General features: G+C 41.5%; 1 protein-coding gene across 3 annotated transcripts in view; it reads left to right on the top strand.

The window, feature by feature from the left end:
• Nucleotides 1-26,732, top strand: part of LOC122807151 (6-phosphofructo-2-kinase/fructose-2,6-bisphosphatase 4-like) — an 877,767-nt gene that overhangs the window by 414,851 nt on the left and 436,184 nt on the right. For all 3 annotated transcript variants that reach the window (XM_044078168.1, XM_044078167.1, XM_044078169.1), the window contains one exon: nt 20,407-20,614. In XM_044078168.1, the coding sequence (XP_043934103.1) occupies nt 20,407-20,614 (208 nt within the window). The remainder of the gene's footprint in view (nt 1-20,406; nt 20,615-26,732) is intronic.

The raw sequence follows: 26,732 nt of genomic DNA on the forward strand, positions 1-26,732 counted from the left end.
ATGGGGACCGATGACTAGTACTTTCTCCACCTGCCTCCTGCCCTTCCCCATCTGGATGAATTTCCAAGGAGTCTTTTAGGTACAATGGCCATCTCTAATGATGTTGAGCACTCTCATACAACTGTACTTTCTTCCTACCCAGGTTATTTACGTCCTTCCAAAATTCCTTGATACTTCCTAATAAAAGTGCTTGTGTTTTCCACTGGAAGCATCCTTGGTCTGTTTAGTTATCTTTCTGTCATTTTACAACAGTTATGGATTTATTGAAATTGTAGTAATCTTCAAGGTTATTAATACACTTGTGTACCTACCAGATTGTCTTCCAGTCACTGAAGGCATGCCTGAAATCATTTTTTCTCAATGACTTCTGGTTTGCTCTTGAATCTTCTGATCCTCCAATGATGGCATTTGTCCTTTAATGAGAGAACTTTAAGGAAGAATTTGAATGTTATCACAGTTTGCAGATTTACAGGTGTCAATCAGTAATGGCCTGTTCATACTAAAAAGTTTCTGTCATGTGAGAATGCTCAAAAAGCCTGGTGCCTGGAATCTGGTCATTTCTGGCAGAGAACATAGTAGAAACATCATAGTAGTCATTGAAGTAGAAGGTTCAGTAGTTGCAATTTTTGCATATCCAGATGAATAAACAGTACTTCCCAAAAGATGCATTTTTTTCTCAGTTTTTATCCCCCATTGACTGCTGACCATCGGTTTCCACCATTTTAATCCCTTCAGTAGGTGAGGGAACATCATCCAGGCATTCTTCAGTGTTTTCTGGTTTTACTCTTACTCATTTACTGCAAGGCAGCCTGAACAAACAAGACACCCATAGTGGCAAGAATATTTACCCACATCCTCATTTGAATGTACTTCTAATCCCAGCTGAGCTATGCATGTTACCTGATGGGCTGTCTCCCTTGGCACACCTAGTCTTTGCAAGGTGTCAGACATGTGGTGGATTGAGCTGCCTTCCTCCCATCAGGGTAGGCAAGCTGAAAGTCACACAGTTTCATCCTCACCTGTTCCTCCAGTACCTGCATTGGTAATCCTTCTTTGGTTGCCTCAGTTACAGTTAGGGCTTTATCTTTTTGCACCACAGAGATGGCCCTCCCATGTGATGTGTTTGTTCTAATGGATGCATTCACCAGCTATGCAGATGGTTAGCCAGTTAAGTGTGTTACAAGGAAGACTAAGGGAGTGAGAAATGCATGCTTGGTTAAAGTCACTAAACAGAATTGTTTTGTGGCTATGAAGAAGTGAAAGCACATTAGTCAGAATATTGTTGACAGTAGTTGGGCTGTGGTAGATGGTATGCCCACCAAATGTAGTGTATTCTGAGTCTTAAAGTGTTACCTATAAGGCATTTTGAAACCTCTGAATTAAGGCCTTGATCATGCATGCTGTCAGTGCAGTGAACTAGATTGCATACCCCCCCAGATGGGTGAGCCAGCAAAGACCATTTATTTATTTATTTTAGTTTGTTTACTAGGGTAGTACACTGATCGCTATAGACTATTTGCAGGCACAGCCTGGTTAGTGCTGTGCTATTCATTCATATCCTCCCTGCCTATCCCCTCTATCCCCATGATGCTAGTCTAACAGGGGTCATCTGAGTCATGTACAGGATTGCATCCCTCTACAAAACAGAAATGGGCACAGGGTACATCCCTCTACAAAAAGAAATGCGCCTAGGGTATTCATTTCTAATGCTGTTTGCATTAAAAGCAGTGGCGCTTACTTTACAGGTAATTTCATTTGTTCAATTTAGAGTGGAAGAGAAAGGGATACTTGATGAGAAAAAAGGATCACACTTAGTCACCAGGTCCAGTTTGTATGCACAGTGCCAGGTTACAGCACTTGAGACCAAATTCAAATAGCATTAATTATGATGCAAAAAACTGCATTTCAGAAAGAAATATAAAGGAGTGAGTGCAGCCATCCACCCTGTTCAGGTGCCTGTGTGACTTGGTAACATTTGTTAAAAGAACTTTTATTACCACATGCTAGACATTGAATAGAACCTAATTTTGCTGAAAAGGAAATGACTTCATAGTAACATCTGTAGCTGTGAGGTATCTTAGAGATGGGGTTGGACTTCTCCCTCCTTACCACTGGCAGACAGATGTCTGATGAGAATAGTCATAGTGTACCCCAACACTCTACACAACTCCAGTAGCAATCAGCTTCACAGCTACTTCATCCTGAAGGAGAACTGCTGTGTTTCACTCACTCTACCAGTAACAGTGATATCATACTCTGCAGTTTGCAGATTTATTATAATAAATAACTTGATAAACACACAAGCATGAAGGGAAATTGTTGTTTAGAAACAATGTAAATGTGAAAAAAGTAAATTTATTGCAGTTAATGTACAACTCAACTGAGTTAGTACTGTCCAGTTATATAAAATCCTTACTTGTTTATAATGCCATGTTTATACTTGGGCTGTTTATTTTTCAGCGTTATACCACCCTTTTTTCATTCGAAGTTTTTATGATTTTAGACATAGTTATATGTGGTTTTATGATTATTCAGCTTGTGTTTTCAAGAGATTCACGCATGTCACATTTTAATTTTTCTTGACATTTGAAGAGCATTATTGGTATTATAAATTGAGTTTACTGACTTTATTGGTGACCAGACATAAAACCTTTTATAGCATACTTTCTATTATTTAATCTGGTGAAGCTCTGAGACAGTGAATAATTAAAGTACTTTCTCTGTACCAAGTAAACAAGAGTTTGTTGTCATAAAGAAAAATAATTGCTTGTATCTGTTGTGACAGAAAACACTTTTAATTTATTCTGCAGTGATTATAAGGGATAGGTTAACAAGCTATGGTGCATTGAACTTACAGGCACTTAACATGTAATTAAAAGCATACCTTTAGTTATAGCTTTAATGACAGTCCACCAAGTAGTCCATGATGTGAGCTGGATCTGTAGAGTACTCCTTCATACATAGGCAAAGCAGCAATTCCCTAGGCTAAAAATGGCCATCAGCAAAGTCCTACAGTGTACCAGTAATCACTGCAGCTTAGTACAATCCGCTGTGCATGTTCAGTTCCTTAATGCATTTTTACCTCAAAAAAGCACCTTAGAAGAGAGTATGGAGACAATCTAATTTAGTTAGACCAGTTAGCAGTGACAAGATAGCCCCATTATAAAAGGTTAACAGTCAACAGTGTACATATTTGCACAGTTGGAAAGAAACACAGGCATATAGATTACTACTTGATGCAGTTAAATTCCCTAATAAAAGTTTAGCAGAAAGAATGAGACCCAGAAATGGCAACACTAGGATACTCTATATTTTAATCTTGTCAATATTTATAGCCCACCATACCTTATTCAGGTAGAGAAAGGTCATGAATAAGAGAAGTGTTATTTCAGAAAAGCCGTCAGTCCATCTCTGCCTTAAACCCATTCAAAACACAAGGAAATGCCCTAATCATAGGTAACTCTATAATGAGACACACAGATACTCATCATCAGACTAAACAAAGAAAAGGTGAGAATGAGCTGCCTCTCAAAAGGTTGGATGCAGCAGGGGTCTAAGGCTTTCAGGTCCCTTCACCCCAGATACATGTGCAATGTGGCCATTATGTGGGTATGAAAAACTTGAGTCACACATCCCAAGATTACAGGAGGAGATATGTTAGAGCTCTCACAGTGTATATCCATGTCTGGTATAAAGCTAGCCTTGAGCAGCATCCTACCATCTACAAGAATGATACAACAATATAAATAAACAAAATTGGATTCTACACGTGGCTCAGCTACTGGTGTCATTCAAGGGGATCCAGTGTGTGTCAGCCTAAACTTGAGATAGTTGACTGTCTTAACTTCTTTACCAGGAATAGCCTTCATGTTTAACTCACATCTTTCATGCACTGGCCAGGACTTTCTCTTTCCCCATAATGCTCCACTTAGCATTGCCAAACCCAACCAGGACAGTATGAGAGCAGTGCTGCTCAATGCTCGATGCCTAAATAAGAAACTGCCCTTCTTAGAACCTTTCCTAACCTTAGTAAATATAGGCACCCACATAGTTACTAAAATATCGTTGCAGTACAGTAATAGCACACCTTCTCTACCAGGACTAGAGCTCATCTCACATTCAGATCCTCTACTGAGGTTACCTTTATAAACCGGAGATGGCAAGCCCATATACCTCCACAACATTTTCACATTTTGACTTCTATAGCTGGATAATGACCATGAACTCCTTCACAGCCTTATAACTATAAATAAGACCCCTTACCACTTCCTGTCCAACTGTAGAATCCCCTCTATGTAAACCACAACTAACAAGGCATACCTGAATAGGCTGGAGTCTTTACATTTGAATCAAACACTGTTATACTTATCTATTAAATGGAGTGATTACACTACTACAAATAAGTGTACTGAATGCTTCCTGGACTTAATTTATGTAAACTTGTTTGACCAGAGTGCACACTCTCCCATGAAAGGATTGAATATATTGGACCTGATCGTTACAAATGTAGCACCATTATACACTGCACCTGTAATTACATCCTCCTTGGTTAGGAAAACTAAAGTCACCGATTAAAACCTGACATGAAGAAATGCATTATAGTGACCTTTGGGAAATTGTCCACCCAAGCTAATTATGCCATTGATAAAACATCCTTAAGAGTTGACCCACTAGTTAGGGATCTGGGAACATATGTAGACAGTAATCTGGCCCTCAACCAACATGTAGACAAGACTAAAATCATTCCATGTCTCCCAACTCACAAGCAGTCGTATGGCATCTAGGTCCCTGGAAGTTAATTACCACTCTATTCAGCCCTGTTCAGACCCATCATGAAGTAAAATGTCCCCTTTGGCATGTACCTAACCAGGCACTTGCAACAATTGGAATGCCTTCAAAGGTTCCTCACCAGGAGAATCCAGGCTATAAATATCCTGTCCTACAAAGTTCATCTTAAGGCGCCATCTTTCAACTCTTTCTCTTACAGGTCACCGAGAGACAATCTATGCCTGCAATGTAAGGCATTATTAACTGTGATGGATCTCCTCCACCTCCACAAAACAAACAGCACCAGAAACACTAGATCCAAGGATCTGAACTTTGTCGGCAATATAAATAGAACATTCTGGAGAGACTGATATGAGTCTCAAAGGATCCCCTCACTATGGAATAGGGTCTCCATCCACGTGAAGCAAAGTTCATCCCTGACCCTGTTCAAACAAAGCCTTGATCACTGGATGGTAAATCTCAGATTTTCCCTGTTCTGCCCCCCCCCCCCCATGTCATCGATGGACAGAGGTCGACATTAAGTAAATAAATCCCCAACTAACATACCCCCCACATAACTCTTAGTTACCTTCTTAGTAACATACCCCACCATATAAACATCCAAAATACTCTGGGACAAAACTGTGTTGGGTTGCATAACTAGGCTTATGAAGACCCTGGTGACCATTATCACCAATTATTAATTGAAAGAACACCCAGCACTTCTGTGAGTTGTTACATAGCAGGTTTGTCTGTTATGACCCTGAGAGCATAGCTCATCTTTCATCAGACACATGTATTTCAACCCCCCCCCCCCATCTCCACTTAGTCTACACATGATTAGTCCCTTTTTGGCCTCCCTTCAAACATCATCCCTGATCAAGTCCTAAAGGATCTCTCTAAAGTGAAAAACACGATCTCAGTGTGCCAGTGTTTCCTTGGTAGTGTGAAGCACTGTCTTACTGATTTGCTCCACAACCTGTCAAACCTCAGTCTCTCATCCATTTTTTTTTTTTTTTGCCAGAGGCATGGAGAACTGTGGTGGTCATTCTGCTACATATGTAAGGGAGGCCCCACCACTGACATGAGGCACCTTTAGACTTGTAAGTCAGTGGAACTCATTCTTATGGGCCTCATAAGCATGGACTTATACAACCTAAGTCCTTTGACCTATATATGTTAGGTTTTGTGAAGGGTAGATCCTGTGTGTTTAACCTAGTCGACTTCTTTGAAAAAGTTGCTGAGACCTTTATGAGGCCAAGTCTGTGCAAATGGTTTTCCTTGACATTGCCTAAGCTTTTGACACCATTAATCACTCAGACATTGTAGATAAACTTACCAAACTGAAGGCAAACCCTTATGTTTCCCCAGTGGATCGCAAAGTGGTTCACAGACAGAAGTTAAGATTGGGGGCACACTCTCTTCATAAAGCTCAGTACCAGTGGTATCTCCCAGTGCTCAGTACTGGCTCCCTTACTGTTTGTGATTTGCTTCTCTTATGTCCAAAGTCATGTCAGGGGCCTTTGGTAAAGTTTGGTAGCGACTGTAAACTTGGAGCCATCATCAGCTCCCATAGGGACTCCCATATTCTACAAGAAAGACAAACATGCACAAACACAACCATGGTCTCAAAGTAAATGTCAGAAAGATAGTATTATACCTTTTGGCAAACAGGAGCACTCTTACTCCTACCACAGTACTGTTACCCCTGTCATAACAGATACAGTTACCAGAGATCTGGGCTCATTTGTTGACAATCAGCTCTCCTTTGGTAAACTTACAGTGTTCATAGCTACATAGGTACATGCGTCTTTATCTTTCTTCTCTTTCCTTATCAAGCCCTTATTTTGAATACAGAGCTCCCCTTGGGGTGTACCTGTTAAGACGCAGGATCCAATCTAAAAGACCCGAATGTTCCTCACAAAGAAGATAAAGGGCTTGATTTCTACTACTTATGCATAATGCTGTAGTGCCTTCTCTCTCTACTCCTTCTTGTACAGATTCCTTAGGGATGACCATTGCCTTGTCTGTAGGGCATCACATGATGCTGACCTGTGTGACTTTCATATTTGTAAAACTTGCAGCACCTTGAATACCTGTATGCAGTACCTTAACTTTCATTGTAACATAAACCAAATCTGCTGACATGATAAATGCCTTAGTCACAGAATTCCTTTCTCTGGAACAGACTTCCCTTCACATTAAGCAAAGTAGGACCCTCACCCTCTTCAAAGACAGTCTAGATAAGTGGAGTGGTAACTGCAGGTACATCCTTTGTCTTGCAGAACAAGTACTCTTGGAAAGGGGTAGCATGTAGTGGTGATTGCAGTGGCTGGACTACAAGTTATCTTTCCAGTTAATTGCCTTGTAGCAATCTATGGACCTGTGAGTGTGGCAGACACCCCCACAATACCAACCAAACCATCGTCTAGCATTATAAGTTGTTGTACATTCACTATAGAAGACAGCGTAAACAAGGTGCCAGTGTACCAAGATGGCAGGAATGAGTAAGGTATATAAACTCACACGCAATAGTTTATGGCTGGTAAATGAGACCTGCTAAAGCAGCCTTCCAAATTACGTTAAATGAAGTGCCTCAGCAGCTACCTCTTTTGCTGACCATTATATGGAAGCCAGTAGCTCCATCTGATGGCAAAAAGAAGGAGTTCCAGCAATCACTATGATAATGGTAATGATCGTTTCCAGCACTGTATACTAACTCATGAATCTCACACAGGTTAACACTGCCAGTGCTGTCAGACAGCCTATCCCCACTCACAGTAAAGAATCAAACAATTGATATTAACAGTCATCACATGACAGCACTCTGTAAAAACTCCACTAATAGCTGGCTTGTTGTGCCAAATGATATGTACAGAATAGGCACATTTTCTTAATGGTTTACCATCAATATGTCATGTGTCAGTTACGCAACCTCGAAAGGCAATGTTCCGAGCTGTCTTAATATTGATTTTTAAAATGACAAATCCACACAAGCGAATGGTTGTGTACATTCGCTCTTGTGGATTTGTTATTTTGAACAGAGATCGCACTATAGTAGGGATCGGGAAATTTACCCTTTCCTTCACTGTAGTGGGATCTCGGAGTTTGTATATATCACTAGCAGGGGGTGTGGGGGCAGAGCCCCCCACATGGGGGGTGCAGGGGGGTTGCCCCCCCTGAAAAACGTATAGCATATAACCGGAAGTATAGGTATTTTTGGTAAAGTCGACATTCCTGAGTTGTCAACTTACCTTAATTCCTACCTTCGGTTATGTGAACGATCACTAATGTGATTTACGACATTTCAGATCACATATATGCACACTCGTAATTGTCAGTTCCGAGACTTTGATAGTAAACCTTTCCCAACTATGCTAACATCACTGAGTTACATAACTTAATTACTTCCATAGCATTTAAACAAACTACACAGGCTGCATCAACATGCAAACATGGATTTGACAGAGGTATTAACCCCAAGGTTACTGTTGGCATACTCCATCTGTGTTTATTTGCTGTTTTCCTAAGGGCATTCATAGCTTTATATGTTGGTCTTTACCATGAACTACTGCTAACTTTTTAATGAGATGTCTCTTGTATGGCATGCATCATAAGTATCCCTTGTGATGAAAGGAGAGTGCAACCAGCTGCAGATTTTATATTTTGATTTATGCTTATGCCATGGAAGAAGTTTCTATTGGTTATTGTATGTACTGATATTAGTATTGTTTAATGACCCTGCTGCTGACATAATCAAAGTGGATGGATGTGATTTGCAAGCCTTGACTGCCCCCTAGTGCATTTTACATAGTTTGTCTCAGTATTAACATTCTGCATGATGATTGGATAATCGGTTATCAGATGTAGAATATAGCAATTTCTTTATAGAACTTCTTGAATATTATTGCTTTTACTTTCAGATCCAGTCTAACATACATTTTTTCATGGGGAATGAGATTTTATGTTTGCTTTGAAAAATCATCTCTTGCATCAGATGAGTGGTTTTGCTGCTTATTCTTAGAACATCATGTCTTAAAAAAAGTGTGTTGGAAGTTTGGTTTAGAAGCACTGAAACCTGTTCCATTGTTGGCATTGCGTTTCATTTAGTGAATGCATCTCCATAACTTTGGAAACGTTTTCAGTATTTTCACCCAAACTTACAGTGTTCATAGCTGCATAGGTACATATGTTTTTTACTAGGCTTATGACCAAAGGAGACCATTGAGAAGCACAGCAACATTACCCACCCAGTACTGTGGGAGAGTAACAGTATCCCCATTAAGTAGACTTTCTTCACACTCATTCAATTTGTGATTCCAGTCCTTCAGATCCATTTTAAAGGTTGCTAGGAAAGTACTGTGCTTGGTAGGTAAGAGCAGCCTATTCAAAAAACGAGATGTAGACTGGGTTAGATATCTGTCATGCCATTTCGTGTTAGTGCTTTACCACTGTTTCTGTTTAGGTGAAGGAAGTCAGAGAGTGGTGCATCATTCATACCACAGAAGGCTAAGCAGGGATCACCCCTCAAGAGTATATATGACATTGAGTAGGGTGATAAGACTTTTAGTCTATCAGAGAAGCTGAGAAGATGGAGAACTGAGATTGTTTTGGTGAAATGTTGATGTCTCTCAAGTTGGTTTAGGTGCTTAGCAAGGTACATACTGAAGGATGCTTTATATTCAGTATTGAGCTTAGTAAGGTTTGAATAAAATGGGACTATAACTTTGTTCCTCAATGAGATATCACAAAGGATAAATTGTGCAAGTTAGAAGAATTTTCTAACCAACACAGAGACATGGAGGTCAGACAGAAGTCTGTTATCCACATATGTCCCCACATCCCCAAAGACTTTGTCAAATTTACCTGGAATATTATTTATATAGTAAGTAGTAGTGATGCCACATTTCTTGATGTTAAATGTAAGCAAATGTTTAATAACATCAAGTATTTATTTGGTCCAGTCCTTGCTGGAGAATTTGAGTATTAGAATGGGATTGATAACCACCTCCAGTTTGTAATCATCAGCAAAAATGGTTAGCCATAGTCCCTTGATATTGTTTTTTTTTATATCCCAAAATATATACTAAAGGGACCCTGTGCGATACTAGTGATGACATTTTTCTCTTTAGAGGAAATATTCACAACCTTGATGGTATAGGCTTTGTCACACAGCCAGTTAACAATCCAGTGAGGTATGTGTGACTTAATGTTAACTTGGGAGAGTTTGTCAATAATCCCAGCATGGAAGCTAGTGTCAGGGACCCTGGCAAGGTCCAGATAAACAGTGTGGGTATGAGCTTTATCCATGGCCGCAATAACCGTTTCAAAGAATTCGACAAGGTTGAGCAAGTATAATCTGCCCTTTACAAAGCTGAACTGTAATCAGCTTTTTAAGAATGCAGAATGAGGGTGTGCTAAAATGCAGCTTTTGTAACTAAAAACGCATATTCCGATAATGTAATAGTTCTCAGTTTTATGTTGCCTGTCAGAATTGTAAAAGTTTTAAATGATCATGACCTCATATGTTTGACAATTTTATATATTTTTTTTCAGAGAGCACCATAAGTATGGCAGCATGACAGCTGGCATTAGGTCCACATAATTTATTGGTAGCCAAACCAGAAGTGATCCATTCAGTGTACAAAATCACTTTCAAAAACTGACACAACTGATGAACTAAAACAACTGCCTTCTGAAGGGATGAAAGAAGCACTAACCCCCATTAGGAGGGGGGCTTTTCTCCCTATGACCTTTAACTTAATACATCAACTTCAATGCCGTCTACCTCAAGGTGATGATATTTTGTAAAGGGGACTTCTGGAAGTTGCTGTTCTGCCCACTGACTGTGGTAAAATGAGACTTATTAGTTTGTTGCAGGGATATTAATGTGCAGTTTATAAAATTCTTTGTTTCACATATATTAAAAAACCACTAATGCTACCAAATCATGCATCTTTGTAAGTTGTGCTGCTTCTAATACTGACCGAGATATTTTCATATAATTGTTTCTTTGCAGCCCAGTGCTTCTTGAATACACTATATCTTCTTCAAGTACTGATTTTAACTGAGGAGACAAATTACTATTGCAGTATAAATATTTTCTAACGTTAATATTTGGAATGTAGATAAACATTGTTAGTTTTTTGTCTCATACTGCCTTATTTTGTTCAGAAAACATTTTTCCACAATTGCTTTACTTCCTAGTAGAACATTAACCTCTGACATTGAGAAGTGCATGTTTGTTTGTTCAAAGCATAATATCTGATGTTGTCAAGTTTCATTCTGTCCTCAACTGATGGGTTCGGATCTGACCCCTAGGATCTGACTTGGCTGTTGCTAAGGCAACCAAAAAACTGTCGAGCTTCTCCCTTACACATAATGCACTAGCCCAATGTTCCTCAGAACTCATTTACTGCTTTACACGAAAGATGTGGTGACCATTATTCTCAAGCAAATAGGTGTTTTAAGATGTAAGTTTATCATTTTTTTTATTAACTAATCTTTAAATTCTTAGGTTTTTTTATACCCTTATCTTATCACTTCACTTTCTACCCCCTTTACTAGCTAAAATAACTTTCTATCACTTTTCTTCTTCATACAGCTTGGACTCTTGAATACTATTGTTAATATTCCTTTTCACACTTCTAAACTTCATGTAGTCTCTTCTAATTACCATTGTTGGTAATTTCTGTATTTATTTGAACCTTTATCCTAAAAAAATATTTTAGTATATAATTTTCTGTCTGGAGTTCCCCTTTAACTTTCTATCTTGTTTCTGCTATGGCAGAGAAAAAGAAAGGCCCAGCTGGGTTCAAAAAATGTCTCAAGTGTGGGCACATAATTCCATTTTCTGATGCCCACAATTTGTGTGTATACTGCCTTGGTCCTCTTCATCTACAAGATGACTGCACTGTTTGTCATGGGTTTAATCCCAGAGCTCTGACTGAAAGAAAAAATAAGCAAATTCTAAAAGAGTTGCTTTCTTTCTCTTTTGGAGAAGCTTTATCTGGAGCAGTGTCACCCAACAAAATCTAAAAAGTCTTAGTTGCCTTCTCCGAGTCCTTCTACGTTTTCATCCAAGGCTTCGGAGCAGTCAAGAAAAAGACCTCAATCCAATCCATCGGATCCTAATAGAAAAAAGTCTAAATTATCGGATCAGACCTCAACCTCAGATCTAAAATAGAAATAAATAGGTTTGTCCGATCCAACCTCAAAATCAGATCCAAAGCAGATAAAGAAAGATTTGTCAGATCTGACTTCTTCAGGTCAGGCAAAAAAGGTAATTGATCCAGCTACTCTTTTGACCTGTATTTTCCTGTCAAGGACCAGATACTCACCTTTGGGGGACCCAGTTTCCTCCAGGGTCTCCTCTCCCTTTTTGGAGAGACCCAGGTTCCCCTCTATAATATCCACTTATTCTTCCAGGAGTTTAATGGAATGTGGTGTAGAAAGAGTGGTGAGAAGGATTCTTGTGGCCCAGAGTCTGACTGGTGCTTTTCCGGCTCCTACCTGTTCAGGCCAGGAGGTCCGCTGTTCCATTGCACCCCCTTTACCAGTTTCTTCTCTGACTCTTTCTGCTGTCTCAGACTCCTTGGATCCAAGCCGTCCATCTCTGTCTGAGTCGGATCTGTGGATACCCTTATCCTGGATCCGAGGTTCACTGTGAGCACTTTGGTTGAGTCAGATCCGGAGACCTGTTGGAGCCGAGGTTCCCTGTCAGATCTGAGGTGTTGGAAATGAATCCAAAGTTATCAAAGCCATCTCTGTGCCCGGGAGGCTCAGCATAGGTTAGCTTGGCTCTGGCTTCTGCCTTGGGGAGATTATCTCTGGAGCAGGGAAGGAAAATGGTCCAAAAGCTTGGCTTTTTGGATCCAAGGTCCTCTCCCTGTCTGGGGAGGTCTGCCTTTGAGGCTGTAGAGAAAGCATTGTCTGCCTCAGCAAGACAGATGGTTCCTACCTTTTCAGATCCTCAGTTTGCAGCCTTGACGTCTCTGCACTCATAGTCTCATCTCTCCTTTCCACAGGGACAGCCAGTACTGATACCCCAGGCTTCAAAACAGTGTATCTAAACTTCTTCTAGTACCTCCCAGAGCATCCCACTGAGGAGGTCCCTAAGAAGAAGATGTGTAAGAAGAAACACTTGGACTCCCAAGAGGAGTATATCACAGAAGATATAGACTTTGATGAAAGTAAAGGGCCCCCACGGTCACCTCCTAAAGATGCATCATTTGGAAGCATCCTTGAAATTTTGAAACAGAGAGGTGGCTGGATGTCCAGCAGCCCTTTGTCCAAGGAGTCTGTATTCCTGGAGGTATTCAGTACTGGCCCATCTACCTCCTGGGTGACTCCACCCACCAGCGAGTTCATTGAGTTGATCTTTCGGCGGGCATGGAAGGATCGCAATACTATTGAGCCAATACCTCAGAGACCAGAAAAAATTATGGCACCACCTGTGGACAAACAGTTTTGGGGTAAACGGGTACCTGTTGATGTCATGGTCATGGTGGTGGCCACAAAAAAGGAACTTGCCAAAAGGAATTCCACTGTTCATCCCCCCGACATGGAGTCATGGGCAATGGACAGGTTTGGGAAGAATGTCTATGCTTCAGCGATCTTTGCCTTACGGTCACTGAATTATTTGGCATATTTCATAAGGTTACAGAGGGATTTGATTAAGGAGCTCTCAAATACCCTCTCCGGGTCATTTTCTGAAGAAGTACAATAGTCTGGACTTCTCATTCGGCCACCCTGCAATGTATTTCCAGTTATTCCATGAGGCTCATTTCACAAGTAGCTGAAGGAACCTCAAGGGCAGCAGGTTCAGACATTTCTATGAGGAGGCATGCCTGGATATGCTTATGTGATTTTGCAGACCCCTTCAAGTCTTTGTTCGTCAACAGTCCTTTTGATGGTGTATCTTTGCTTGGCCCCAAAGTGAAGGACACATTATCCAGGTGTGAGAAGGGCAGAAAGACCCTATCTGCCATGGGAGTACATTTTTCAACCCCTCAAAGATATTTTTCTAGGAATCAGTGAGCCAGCTGAAAGATGCAGTTTAAGAAATCCTAGGGACCTTTCCAGGACACATGTGGAGGAAGTTCCCCCAGGGAAAGAGGGAAGAACTCTAATTGTAGACGCCACCACTATGGCAGAGGTGGCCCACAAAACCAGGGGTCCAGAGATTCTGTCTATGACAAAAACTTCCAGTGTTCTTGAAAGGAGGCCCAATTGCCCTCCTCTGGAAGCAGACAGGGGTCGACTATACCTGCACCAGAGAGCCTGGCTATAAATAACAACAGATATTTGTGTGTAGGGGATAATTTCCAGAGGTTATATAATACCCTTTTCCCTTCCTCCAGTTTCAAGAAAAAGTCCTGGCTGTTCTACCCAGTCAGAAGGAACAAAAAGCAATTCAAGTACAAAGGCTGCAGAAAAAAATAGTCGTCCAAGAGGTCCCACCAGACCAGTTAGAGTCCGGAACTTACTTGAGATTCTATTTAGTGCCAATGAAAACAAGACTAGAGACTAGTTTGGATCTCAGCAACTTAAACAAGTCAGTTCGATGCCCCAAGTTCTGGATGGTCAAGCTTCAGTCCATTCTACCCTTTCTGAGCAAGGACAACTGGATGTGTTTGATAGACCTTCAGGATGTATGCTGTCACATGAAGATGAACAAGCTTCCGGCTGGGAGACGGTCATTACCAATTCAGAGTTTTGCCCTTCAGTCTCTCCACGGCCCCCAAGGTGTTTACCAGATGTATGGCAGTAGTAGCAGTTCACTTGAGACTGGAGGGATTCTGGGTGTTTCCATATCTAGATGACTGGCTCATTACTGCCCTGGCCAGGCATCAATTAACAAAGGCAAAAGATCACAAGAGTGTAGTAAGGCATACTCAGTGTGATCAAATGAGTACATTTTTCTGAGCATCTCTTGGAAATGTCAACACTCAAGTACAGAATGTTTATAACTGTGTAAATGAATATCTGCAGTATAGAGGTATAGAAAGAATATTTGTGCAAAAGGAATACACCTCCTAAACTAGCTTTTTATAGATGTAAATGGAAACAGTTGAAAATCATGTGTCTCTTTTTATGTATCTGGCGGTAGCATTTTGAGGGTTTAGTACATTTTTAATAGGTAGATAGTGAAGGTAGCAACATTAGGTTTGAGTACAAAATGTAAGTCTGTGGCTGCACCCCTGGGAGATCAGGTTCTCCAGACATGTTCTCATCTGGGGATAACTGTAAACTGTGACAAGTCTCAACTGGAACCAACTCAGAAATTGGAATTCACAGGAGAATTTTTCAACACAAACTCCATGATAGTTTCACTGTCTTCCTCAAGGGTTCAGACCATACCTCTCAAGTGTACCTCATTACGAGGAACGTATCTCATTTGGGGTCTTAAAAAGTTCATGTTCCTCAAAGTTCTTCAATGTTCCAAATTGAAAGACCTTGTCACACATTCACTGTTAGGAATTTTTTTAAGTGAAATCCATGGTAAATAGAAATTAATCATATTAATTCACTAAAAGATCTTCTTTATAAGTAAAACCAGCATAGTTTAACCATCCTTTGGCCTTCCTAGTTGAAGTTGTTAGTAAGCCATTAGTACGTGTTCCACATTGCCCATTTGTTCCACATTATGAGGGCTAGTGTTCCTCATTTTGGAGATGGAAGGTTGAGAGCTATGATTCAGACTGTCAGATCACAGGTCAGAGAAATAATCTGCAGTTCCAAGATTTCAGCCCGCTTGGTCCTTCAAGCTCTAGGATCAATGTTAGTGGCAATAATTATAGTACCTTTAGCCAGATTTTATTAGAAGATTCTACACTGGATGCTATCAACACAGTGGTAGATACTTTACCAACCCATGTCTACTCAGATACCAATCACCCACACATGCAAGAGGGATCTCAAGAGGTGGATTCAATCAGTCCAGGTTCTACAAGGCTGTCTGTTCATTTCTCCTCAGCCCAAGGCCATAGTGAGCACGAAAGCTTCCTAGTTGGGATGGGAGCATTTTCTGGGGAAGATAGTCCCAAGGCACTTGATCCCCCGAAGAGGCCAACTTGCATATCAGTGTCCTAGAAATGAGAACAGTGAATTTAGTGTTGCATGCCCTTCAGAATGCTCTCCTTCTGGGGATGATTGCAATTCAAGCAGACAATATGTCAGTAGTTTGGTACATCAACAAATAAGGAGGAACCAGATCATATCCCTTGTGTTGAGAAGCATTCAGAGTGTTTCAATGGGTGATCTCATACAACCACATTTGCAAAGCAGCGCACATTCTATAAAAGTCCAACGTGATAGTAGATAATCTGAGCAGATGAGTTCTTCTATCTCATGAGTGGTCCCTCAACAAGAACATAACGGAAATGATTTTCCTTTAGTGGGACCAGCCTTGTTGCAATCTTTTTGCTTCACCCCTAAAGAACAAATGCAGCAGCTATTTTACCCTATGCCCCCCACAGGGGGAATCACCGAGGGATGCTCTTCTTCACGATTGGCCACCCGGTCTACTTTATGCATACCCACCAATTGCGCTAATTCCAAAATTCCTACAGAAAGCTGTCATGTTTAAGAGCAAAGTCATCCTCATTGTGCCTTACTGATCTTGACAGATTTGGTTCCCCTGCATTTGGCCTTGCTTGCTTCATCAACCTTGGATTCTGGATCTGACTCCAGATTTTCTGTCTCACTGACAGGTGTGATTCATCCATACATATCAAACCTCAGGCTGATGGCCTGGTTTCTCCAATTCCAATAACAGCCAAACAACATACACTGTCCTTACCTGTCTGACATACATTTATCTTCCCATAAACCCTCTACACAAAAACTGTATTCCAGTAAATGGAAGAGGTTTGTTTATTGGGTTAATCAAGATAATGTTGATCCTTTTTCAGGTCCCATACATAACATCCTTAAATTTTTGGCTCTATTTTTTAAAGACCACAAACTAATCACCTTGGAAATCCACATCCCTCCCACCCCCCCCCCCACAAAGGTAACCACCATGAAAAACTTCTCCAAAGCTAACTTTGGGCTCCTAAAAACAGAGGTGGCTAACTTCACAGCACCCATGTAAATGGAGAATAGTTGTATGACCGCTGAATCATACACCAGTGCACTGTACGAATACATACACAAATGCATGGATCTTGCCATACCCAGTAGAACCAAGACACTCTCCTCCCAAAAAAAAAGAAGCCAATCTGGTGGTCCCCTGCCATAAATAAACTCTACAACAGAAGGAGGAAACTGATGTGGAATAAGGTGAAGTCCCAAGACTGGAAAAACTCCCTTATCAGCCTCAACAAAAAGTTGAGATCCGTCATCAAATCCTCTAAAGCTAGCTATGAAAACGGAATTGCAGCAGATAGTAAAGACAACCACAAGGTCTTCTATAGTTATGTAAAGAATCTCCACAGCAATACCCAGATTTGTTCTGAGCTACTGCACAGTGGTACCTCCTGTACCGAGCCAGCAGATATTGCCAGTGTACTGGCCGACAGATTCTGTGCCAACTTTACCCCTCCTCCCCAAAGGACCACTTACAATACCAGTAGATTGCCAGGCACCCAGTATTACTGCTGCACAGGTTAAAACAGCACTGTCCAAGGCCAAGATTACAGCTTCTATGGGACCTGACAATATCCCTGGCTGTATTCTCCATGAACTACAGAGTGAACTGGCACCTCATCTGTGTGTCCTGTTCAGTCATAGCCTCACCTCAGGCTTTGTCCCTACCGAATGGCACACTGTTGCAGTCATCCCTCTCCACAAAGGAGGAGCGACTACAGACCCTGGGAATTATCGCCCCATTAGCCTGATGAGCCTGATATGCAAAGCCATGGAACACATACTCATGGGCCTAATAAACAAGGATACAGGGAATATCCAAATTCTGGATCCCACATGGTTTGGTTTTGTGAAGGGTAGATCACACCTGCTCAACTTGGTCAACTTCTTTGAGTCAGTCACCAGAGCTGTGGATGAAGGCAAGGTGGTTCATACAGCCTACCTTGATCTGGCCAAGACTTTTGATACCATTCCCCACTCAGGAATAATAGAAAAACTCAATAAGCTAGACATCAACCCCTATATCACTAGATGGGTTGCAAACAAATAGAACCCACAGTGTGAAAGTAGCTGACTAAATCAGACTGCCGACTAGTCATGAGTGGAGTCCCACAGGGCTCGGTCTGGGTCCTCTCCTGTTTGATATCTACTTCTCTGACATCCAGGGCAACACGAAGGGACTCTGGCTGACAAAGTTCACAGACGATTGCAAGTTGGGAGCTATTATTAACTCCTCAAGTGATGTTAACATCCTGCAGAATGGTTTAACTGAGACCAACAGCTGGTGTCAGAACCATGGCCTTAAGCTTGATGCCAAAAAATGTGTTGTCATCCCCTTTGGGTAAAACCCGGTTCCCATGAATTACCACATTGATAGTAGTCCACTGAACACAGAAGGCGTTATAAGAGATCTGGGAACACAGGTTGACAGCAACCTCTGTTTTGATTACCACATTGCCACTGTGGTCAGAAAGTCCTTCTATGTGGCACATCTCATTATTAAGGGTTTTGCATCCAGGAAGAAAGATGTCATTGTCTTCCTCTACTCTTCCCTCATTAGGCCAATCATTGAGTGCAATGGCCCATTTGACATGTACCTCACTAGACACCTGCAACAACTGGAGAGGCTGCAAAAGTATCTCACAAAGAGGATCCTAGGCCTTAAGCACCTGCCCTATATGGACAGACGCAAAAAACTCCCAACTATTTTCTGTCTCATATCGCCTACTTAGAGGCAATCTCTGTTTGACTTACAAAGTCATGTCTGACCCAGCTCTGTTAAAAATGTTACATCTAAAGAAATCCCAATCCCCTCCGCACCAGACGCTCCAGAGACCTCAATCTCATTACCACAATTAACAGAACATGCTGGAGGGACAGGTTCATAACTCAAAGACTGTCCATGCTGTGGAATAGACTTCCCATACATGTCAAGCAGAGCACCTCGTTGATCCTCTTCAAGAGAAATCTTGATGAGTGGATGGGAAACAGAAAATTCACCCTGGGGATAACTCCAGTGGCTCTACTCAACAGAGGCACTGGAAACTAAGGTCGGGGGCACTATGCCAGGGAAATCCTATGGCTAGGCTTGTAAAGGTCCCAGGGATATTAGCCTAGTACATACCTATGAACCTATGAAGGAGCTAGTTCCTCTAGAGTTAAGGTTCAGTTAGCAACAAGACTGAATTTTCACATTGGATTTGATGGTTCCTCTGTGCCTCTCATAAGCTCTGCAAAGTCTTTTTGTGAGGCACTCTTCTTCTAAGACCACCTTTTAAATACACTACCCCCTTGGGACCTGAATCTGGTACTGCAGACTCTTACTCATTCCCACTTCAAACCACCAGCTAAGTGTGACCCTAAATATTTTTCTTGGAAGACAGTTTTTCTGGTAGCCATTACTTCTGCCAGACGAATTTCTGAGATTCAAGCCTTGTCCTCAAAATTTCCATACTTGATTTTCTACAAGGATAGAGTTACAGTATGAACCAGTGCATCTTTTTTTTTCCTAAGCTGGTATCAGAATCCAATATCATTCAGTCCATTAATTTGTTGGTATTCTTTCCTAAGTTTGCTAACAAGACCAAATACATGTTACATTTATTGGATGTTCACAGACAATTACATTTTACCTACATAGAACAAAAGACATCAGAAAAACTGACAGTTTGTCTCATTTGCAGAAGTAAAATTGGGAAAGCCAGTTGCCAGAGTAACTTTAGCCAGGTGGCTGATTGATTTGTATTTCATAGGTTCATAGATTAGTACTAGGCTAACTGCCCTTGTGGGCCATTTTAAGACTAGCCAATTATCCCATATGAGAATCAAGCTCTGCACCTTGTGTCTGCAAGGTAAACACCTTAACCATTATGCCAACCTCCCACCTTATAACAAATTGGACATTACCTTACCAACACCATTACGGACTCATTCCACTAGATGCATAGCAACTTCTGCAGTATTTCATTCTAGAAGGTCCATGGATGATATTTGCCCATACCTTTGTTTCTCATTGCAAATTAGATCTGGTCTCCAGAGGTAGAGCATCATTTAGTTCAGCTGTGCTCAGAAATATCCTTCCTTGATCTTAGGTAGCTGGGGACTCTGTCCCATCACTTGAGGATAGAATGAAAATTGACAACTTCAGATAAAAAAGTTATGTACTCTCCATAACGTTACATCTGTGTTGTCCATTTTCATTCTTCCTCAACTCCCCAACCACCAACCTCCATCCTTTGAAAACTCCTGGAAGAATGAGTGGTTAGAGGATATCACTGTCCTTTATATTGAGTTCCAGATATAATCTTCTTCCTATTTGACTACAGATATTTCCTTCATAGTAAAATCAGCAAATCTGAGGTACTTGGGGTTGGTGCGTTATGGGTAAGGGAAAAGCTCGAATGTTTTTTGGTTGCCACGAGCTCTAGCAACAGCCGAGTCAGATCCGAGGGATCGGATCCAAACCCATCAGCTGAGGAAGAATGAAAATGGACAACACAGATGGAACATTATGGTGAGTATGTAACTTCTTTTTTTTTATTGTTACAGGGAACTTTCATATATTAAAATTATTGATGTTGGGAAGCGTTATCTTGTGAATCGTGTACTTGACCACATTCAGAGTAGGATTGTTTACTACCTCATGAATATTCATATCACACCACGCTCCATCTACCTCTGCCGTCATGGTGAAAGTACTCTCAATCTGAGTGGAAGAATTGGGGGAGACTCTGGATTGTCACAACGGGGAAAAGAGGTACTCTTTGTGTGTGTGTGTGTGTGTGTGTGTGTGTGTGTGTGTGTGTGTGTGTGTGTGTGTGTGTGTGTGTGCATTTCTTTGTTTATATATTAATGTGCCTTTTATCTTATGTCATCCACAGTGCAGCTTCTAGCCATATATTCTCAAGGAAAAATTTGAACATTTCTATGGGATAATGTGGTGTCACCATTAGCATGCTGAAATTACTCACTGTTTGAAGATAGCAATGACTGTACTCCTTCCTCAGCTGTTTTCATTTACAATCTCTTAATGTCTAGAGGCTATTTGGGCAGAGGATCTACTGCAACATAGTTTCATAGCAGGAAGGCAGTGTTAGATAAATAAAATGGGTCTAACACTGAAGATTGCCCTCAGTAGGTTATACAGTTGGCTGATTATCTCCACTTACAGTGTATTTCAGAGGACAGATATACCGGGGGATTATCATTCTTTTTGTATTCCTTGTTTGGGGGCCTGAGCACGGTGTTGTTTGGTGTGCTTTGCTGTAGAGTTCAATAAAGCACTATAAGCGAAGGTTGGATTGTGCGGTCTTTTAGGCCGTAGCCGGTCTCGGCCCCGAAGGCGCATAAGAAGCAAAACAGTTAAACCAACCCAAGCAAGATGAGTCGTGGTGGAGTCAGCGTTCTTTAGGTTAGAGGCTGTAGTGGAACCCGGTTGTTCTGTGGCTGTTTCTCTGGAGTCTCAGGGGGGAGTCTTTTTTTTTGATTTGGTCTCTCTCTCTCAGGAGAGGGGTGCTGCTGTGAAGGTGCTTCCAAGTTACTGTCCCTCCCTCCCCCCTAGGTGGTGGGCCTTCCTTCCTTCTTTTCCAAGGCAAGGCCCAGAGCAGGGCAGGCTAGTTTCAGCTGTTGGTGTGTCTCCTGGTTCAGCAGGGTCTGTGTGCCAAGAAGCACATGCTTATGCCCCCTCCTGATAAGAGGGGTAGTGTGGAGCAGGTTGAGCAGGCTTCGATATTTCAGAGTCTTCAGAGAGTCTTCAGCTGATTCTCCTCCTGAGATTCTGATCTAGATGATTTGATTCTCTCCTTCTGCTTCTCCTCCAGAGGATTTTTTTTCTTTTTCACTTCACTTCATTCTATGAGGGAACATTTTAAATTTTAAGAGTGGGACTCTGATTCTAGGAAAAAAGTTTTAGAGTTTTTTCCCCACCCCCCCACATAGGCCCTTGGCTGCCCCCTATTCTGGATGTGTGTGGAAGATGAGGCTTCAGGGCCTCCCTGATTCTCTGCCTCCTGCCTTCTGCTCCTGTTAGAGTGATAGGTATACAAGTTAGGGCTCAAATGAAATATTTATAATAGTCCTAGGGCTTGACCCAGAAACTGTCAGTCAGGGAGGGACCTAAGGGTGTCAAGGCTCTGTTGTAAAAAAATCGGTTCCCTAGAGATAAAGCCAGAGCTTTGGATAGATGGGGAAAGAAGGTGCCTTGAGAAAAGGTGTGAGGGCGAAAGCATTGGTGTCTCTTCTGCAAGATTAACATTCTTTACAGTGTGGTTTTACAGTGTGGTGATGCTGTGCGTCTAGCTGGTGGCTGCCTGCTGCTTAGTTCTAGCCTCAGCAGGCAGCCCTGTTAAAGGGATCAAATTTATCTGACCATGTTAAGACAAGGATTTTGGATTTTTTGTTCAGCCAGCCTAGTATTGTAGGAAGGCCTGCCTGCTTAGGTATCCTTCCTCCTTCTTATGATTCTCAGTCTAGGGGTAGATCTAGGGTAGGGGGCAGCAGCAGAGGTTTTTTTCAGGCTAGACAGAGAGTTCACCTGCACAATCTTCGGGTGAGGCAGGGGGCCAGTCTTTCGTAAAACACAGGCCCAATGACCTACTTTTCAGCTGCCAGAGATCCTTCTTGCCTGGCAGCACCTTTGGAGGGGAAGGTTTACTCTTTTAAGGAAAATTGGATGTTGATTACCAAATGGGTGTGGATATCATACACCAGGGTTACAGTTTTTATTTCCATACCTTGCCTCCTTTCAAAGGCATGCGGACGTTCCTCCTCAGCAACAAACAAAACTTACTACTTCAAATAGGGGCCATATCCCGGGGTCCCTGCCAGAAGTGGTGGGGGGATTATTTTATTCTGTTTTTCTAGTACCAAGAAAAGGGAAACACGTGGAGATGTTGGCGATCACAAAGCTTACCTTCATGTTCCTATCAGGCCTCCTTCAGGGCATGTTCCTATGTTTTCGGCTGGGACTTCATGTTTTATCATCTCTGCATTGCCCTTTGAAGCTCTCTACTGTTGGCTTATCTACCTTCTGAGAAGTGTTGGCAGAAGGTTCTGGCTCAGTGGGTAGCTTTCTTCAGGCTAAGAGGAAATATTTATTATCTTATTGATTCTGCCCCGAGACTGAACTTCTTCATCACACTTTTTCAGTTTTTACAGTATGTGTTTGGCAGTGTTAAAATATTCTGTGAATGAGAAGAAATAAGTCAGTCTAGTCTCCTCTGGGACATGGCGCTTTTCTGGGTGTGAGACTGAATACAGCGTCCCAGATGGCTTTTGACCCCGGACAAACAAAAGAGTACATCAACAGGGAGCATTCTTATATCCTATATGCAGAACAGACAAAATTTTTTGTGGGAGACTGCTCTCAGTTTACAGCTAAATCTTCAGGCAAGGTTTCTGCCCAGGAGCACAGAACTCCTTAGCAGATGTGTTGAGCAGACAATTATGGATCCCCCACGGTGAGACATAGATCGCTTCTCCACTAAATTACCAGCCTTTTTGCACAAAAGAAGGGTTTCATCCCATCTTGGAAAGTGGATGCTCTCTCATTCAATTGGGCAAGCACAAACTGTATGCTATGCCTGCCTCTCCTCCCAAAGTGAAAATGCTCTGCTGAAGGTCAGACAGGACAAAGCAAACATTTTTTTAATAGCAGATTGGCTGGCCACAGCACTGGTACCCATTACTGAGAGAAGTGGTACAGGAGCCTCTCATGGCCTTTGCCTTGGAATTATTTTTTGAGGCCCAGAGCCTAGTACACAAGAGTTCACATGAATAAATGGAGGGGATTTTTATTTTGGAGTACAAAAGACTGTTTTTTTTCTTAGGCTGAATTATTCAGGCAGCCTTGAGCCTTTTTTTAATTTGTAACAAGTGATAGTAGCTTGTGGTATTAACCCTTCTTTTTTCTTTAAAGTGGTTTTCAGTGGCTTTGGCTTTAAACTATTCATTTTTGCCTATTTTTAAACAAACCCCCAAAAAAAAGGGGAAAAGGTTTTTGCCACTTTGGATATACACAGACAGTTGCGATATTATTTGAGCAGAAACTAAAGGGTTCAGGCAGTCAAGGCTACTCACACTTCTACAGCTTTTTAAGGGGGGTGCTAAAGAATTTTTTCAAGCCACTCTTTGGAGTTCAGTACTTTCTCTAAGCATTACCACCTTCCACTTTACTCTAACTCTAGGGCTGGATTTGCCACTGCAATTTTACAGGGCATTTGGCAGCTCCTAATGCTTTGTTCAGCATGCATCTCTGAAGATCTCACTCTCAGAGACAAGTATGTCCCATACTGACATGCACAGCCACATTACAAATGGACTTCGGAGGACTATACCTATCCCGTGAAGTCACCTGTGATATTTCTGGCACTTCCGTAGCTTGGATCTTGAGCCTAATGTGTGTCACTGAAAAGTTTCCGGTTTTGGTGCTTAAGACTAAAGTTACCAAGTGTATGTTTGGCATCATGTAACAAGTGAAGACCCACCTTGACCTTGTCTTTATTGCCAAGAGAAGGGCATATTAAGTACTACTGTAAGTGTCAGTGTTTTAACTTGGCCAGTTGCATCTGCCTTGGGAAGAAGCTCCTGGTCTGTCTCTCTACCCAGAGGATGGTAATTGCTGGAACATACTTGCATGGAATTCAGAAGGTAAGGTCTCCAAGTGTAGCATGTGGTCTGTGCTAGCACACTGAAGAAATAAAAAAGATATGGAGAACAAGTCTCAGTCAAGTCCTTCCAGATGCAAGTCCATGTCAGAAATGCCTCCAAATTTTCACAGGTGCTGAACTCACCCTGAACTATTATGCTGTCAAAGTTGCCCATCTCCTCCTTAAAGAATAACAAGGAGACTGGGGAGGCTGTATCCATAGAATAGGTGAGTCATAGGTGCTGTTCTGCACAAAGTTGTTTGGCCAGACCATGTTGGCCACCTGATCCTATGGCACAGTCCATTGGGCAGCCAACTGCAGATTGGTATATTCAAGGCTGAGAACTGTTCTCCCAAGGTGTTTCTCCTGTTCAGCAGGACGCATTGCTCTGGGTGGGGTGGGGAGGGTCTGGAATAGGAATCGCTGTTCAGTACCTGAACATAAAATGTTTGAAATCTAGTGATGTGGGGTGGGGGCACATTTATAGGAGACAATACCTAATGTCAACACACAGCTAGTGCAGGTCTTTCATGCCATCAACACTGCTCTTGGAAGTCTTGTTTCAGGTATCAAACAAGTCATCATATCTCCAGTGTGAAGTTTTGTACTCCTCCCTTCTCCTAACTAGGTCCTTGAATAGGCTTTCCCCTAAAGCTGGTAAGTGGCACACTGCCTTCCTGTCCCACTCCTGTGAAGAGCCTCCATTGCAAAACTACAGCTTCTCCCTTCTCCATAATCCTGCCTTTAGGAATACATTTAGGCAGGCTTCAGTAGATTGATACATGGCTTACATTCTTTCCCCCAGAAATCCCCAGTGCCTGAATGTTTTTTGTGGAGGAGGAGGAAGAACCTTAGTTCATGCATTCGCACTTTGAAGCTGGTCATGAGGGGTAATATTTTACAGGCTGTAAGTATCCAGATTTCTGCATCTTCAGCCCATGAGAAGATGGATTCACTTTCTAAACACTAAGGTGAGTGGAGTCCGTCTGTGACCTGTCAACCTTATGCTGACTTCTTTGTGATCACTTCTGTCCATTATACTAAGACGAAGATCACAGGCAGCTGACGATATTGGATAGAATTCCTAAGAAAATGTACCCAATATTCATAACGGTCATTATAAAGAGATAAACATGAATGCATCCAGTCAGCTACCATCAACATTTATTTTAGACTTTGCAGTAGATTCAGGATACTAGACCACATAACTACAATTGCCAAGTCTGTTAAAGCTGCACACATATTTTATATATCCCCCTTCGAAAGTTAAAGCATTTTATTTTATAATGAAGCAAAATGTAAAATTAGATTTAAGTCCTTTTTAGAAATTCAGATGTAAATATGATTTCAAGTGGTTTTCTTTTGCTCAAACACCAGTAGCAGCATGTTCACTAGATGCAGCTCAGATTATTAAATGCTTCCCATTCTTTGGTACTGTATGTTTATCTTGTTGGTTTTCTTAATAATCTTTCAAACGTGGAATATTAGGAGAAGTTTATATTCCATACTTCTGATGCTGGTACACTAGTAACTGCTGCAGGAGTCCTTGTCAGACAATCTTTCATGACGTTGGAATCAGAGGAAGGTACTCTGTTTTAACTTGCATCTTGTTGCACCTTCTAAAGGGTTTTCCTGTAATGCAGAAATGCTAAGTGTACAGCCACATAATATGCACTTATAGTAATCCTCTCAGATTTTGGTCAGATTTTGAAATGTCTTCTAGTCTTCACCATTTGACTCTGGGTAGAAGACAGTTGCTTGAACACCCACTACTCTGAAAATGTATTGAATTTCATTCTGCATATTGTGGATAGTTATCCAACATTACCACATCAGGATCTGCATGCATGGAAAAGGTAGCTTTGGGCAGTGACTTAACTATAATCTGCACTTATTTATGAACTCTTCAACATTATTCTCCCATCAATATGTTAATGAAACTTTGCAATTAGTTTCAAAAGATACATCATTCTAAGAAACCTTTTTTGTACATAATGTTTTTTAGAGTTTAAAGTAAAAACATGTAAATATTATAACAAGGGTAACAGCAGTTAGTAATAAACGAAAAAGCAAGTGCATAGCCAGTCTCTAATCTATAACTCGTAATTAGTTAAACTAGCAAAAGGCCAGCACTTTGCAGGTGAGTGCTTTTATGTTCCAGTACTGCTAGATGAGAGTTGTCATGACTGTCATTATTACTGCCTTTGGATTTCTTTGTCAGATGTTTAA

This window comes from Protopterus annectens, chromosome 7.part0 (assembly GCF_019279795.1).
Source record: "Protopterus annectens isolate FY-2018-M chromosome 7.part0, PAN1.0, whole genome shotgun sequence".
Lineage (NCBI taxonomy): Eukaryota > Metazoa > Chordata > Ceratodontiformes > Protopteridae > Protopterus > Protopterus annectens.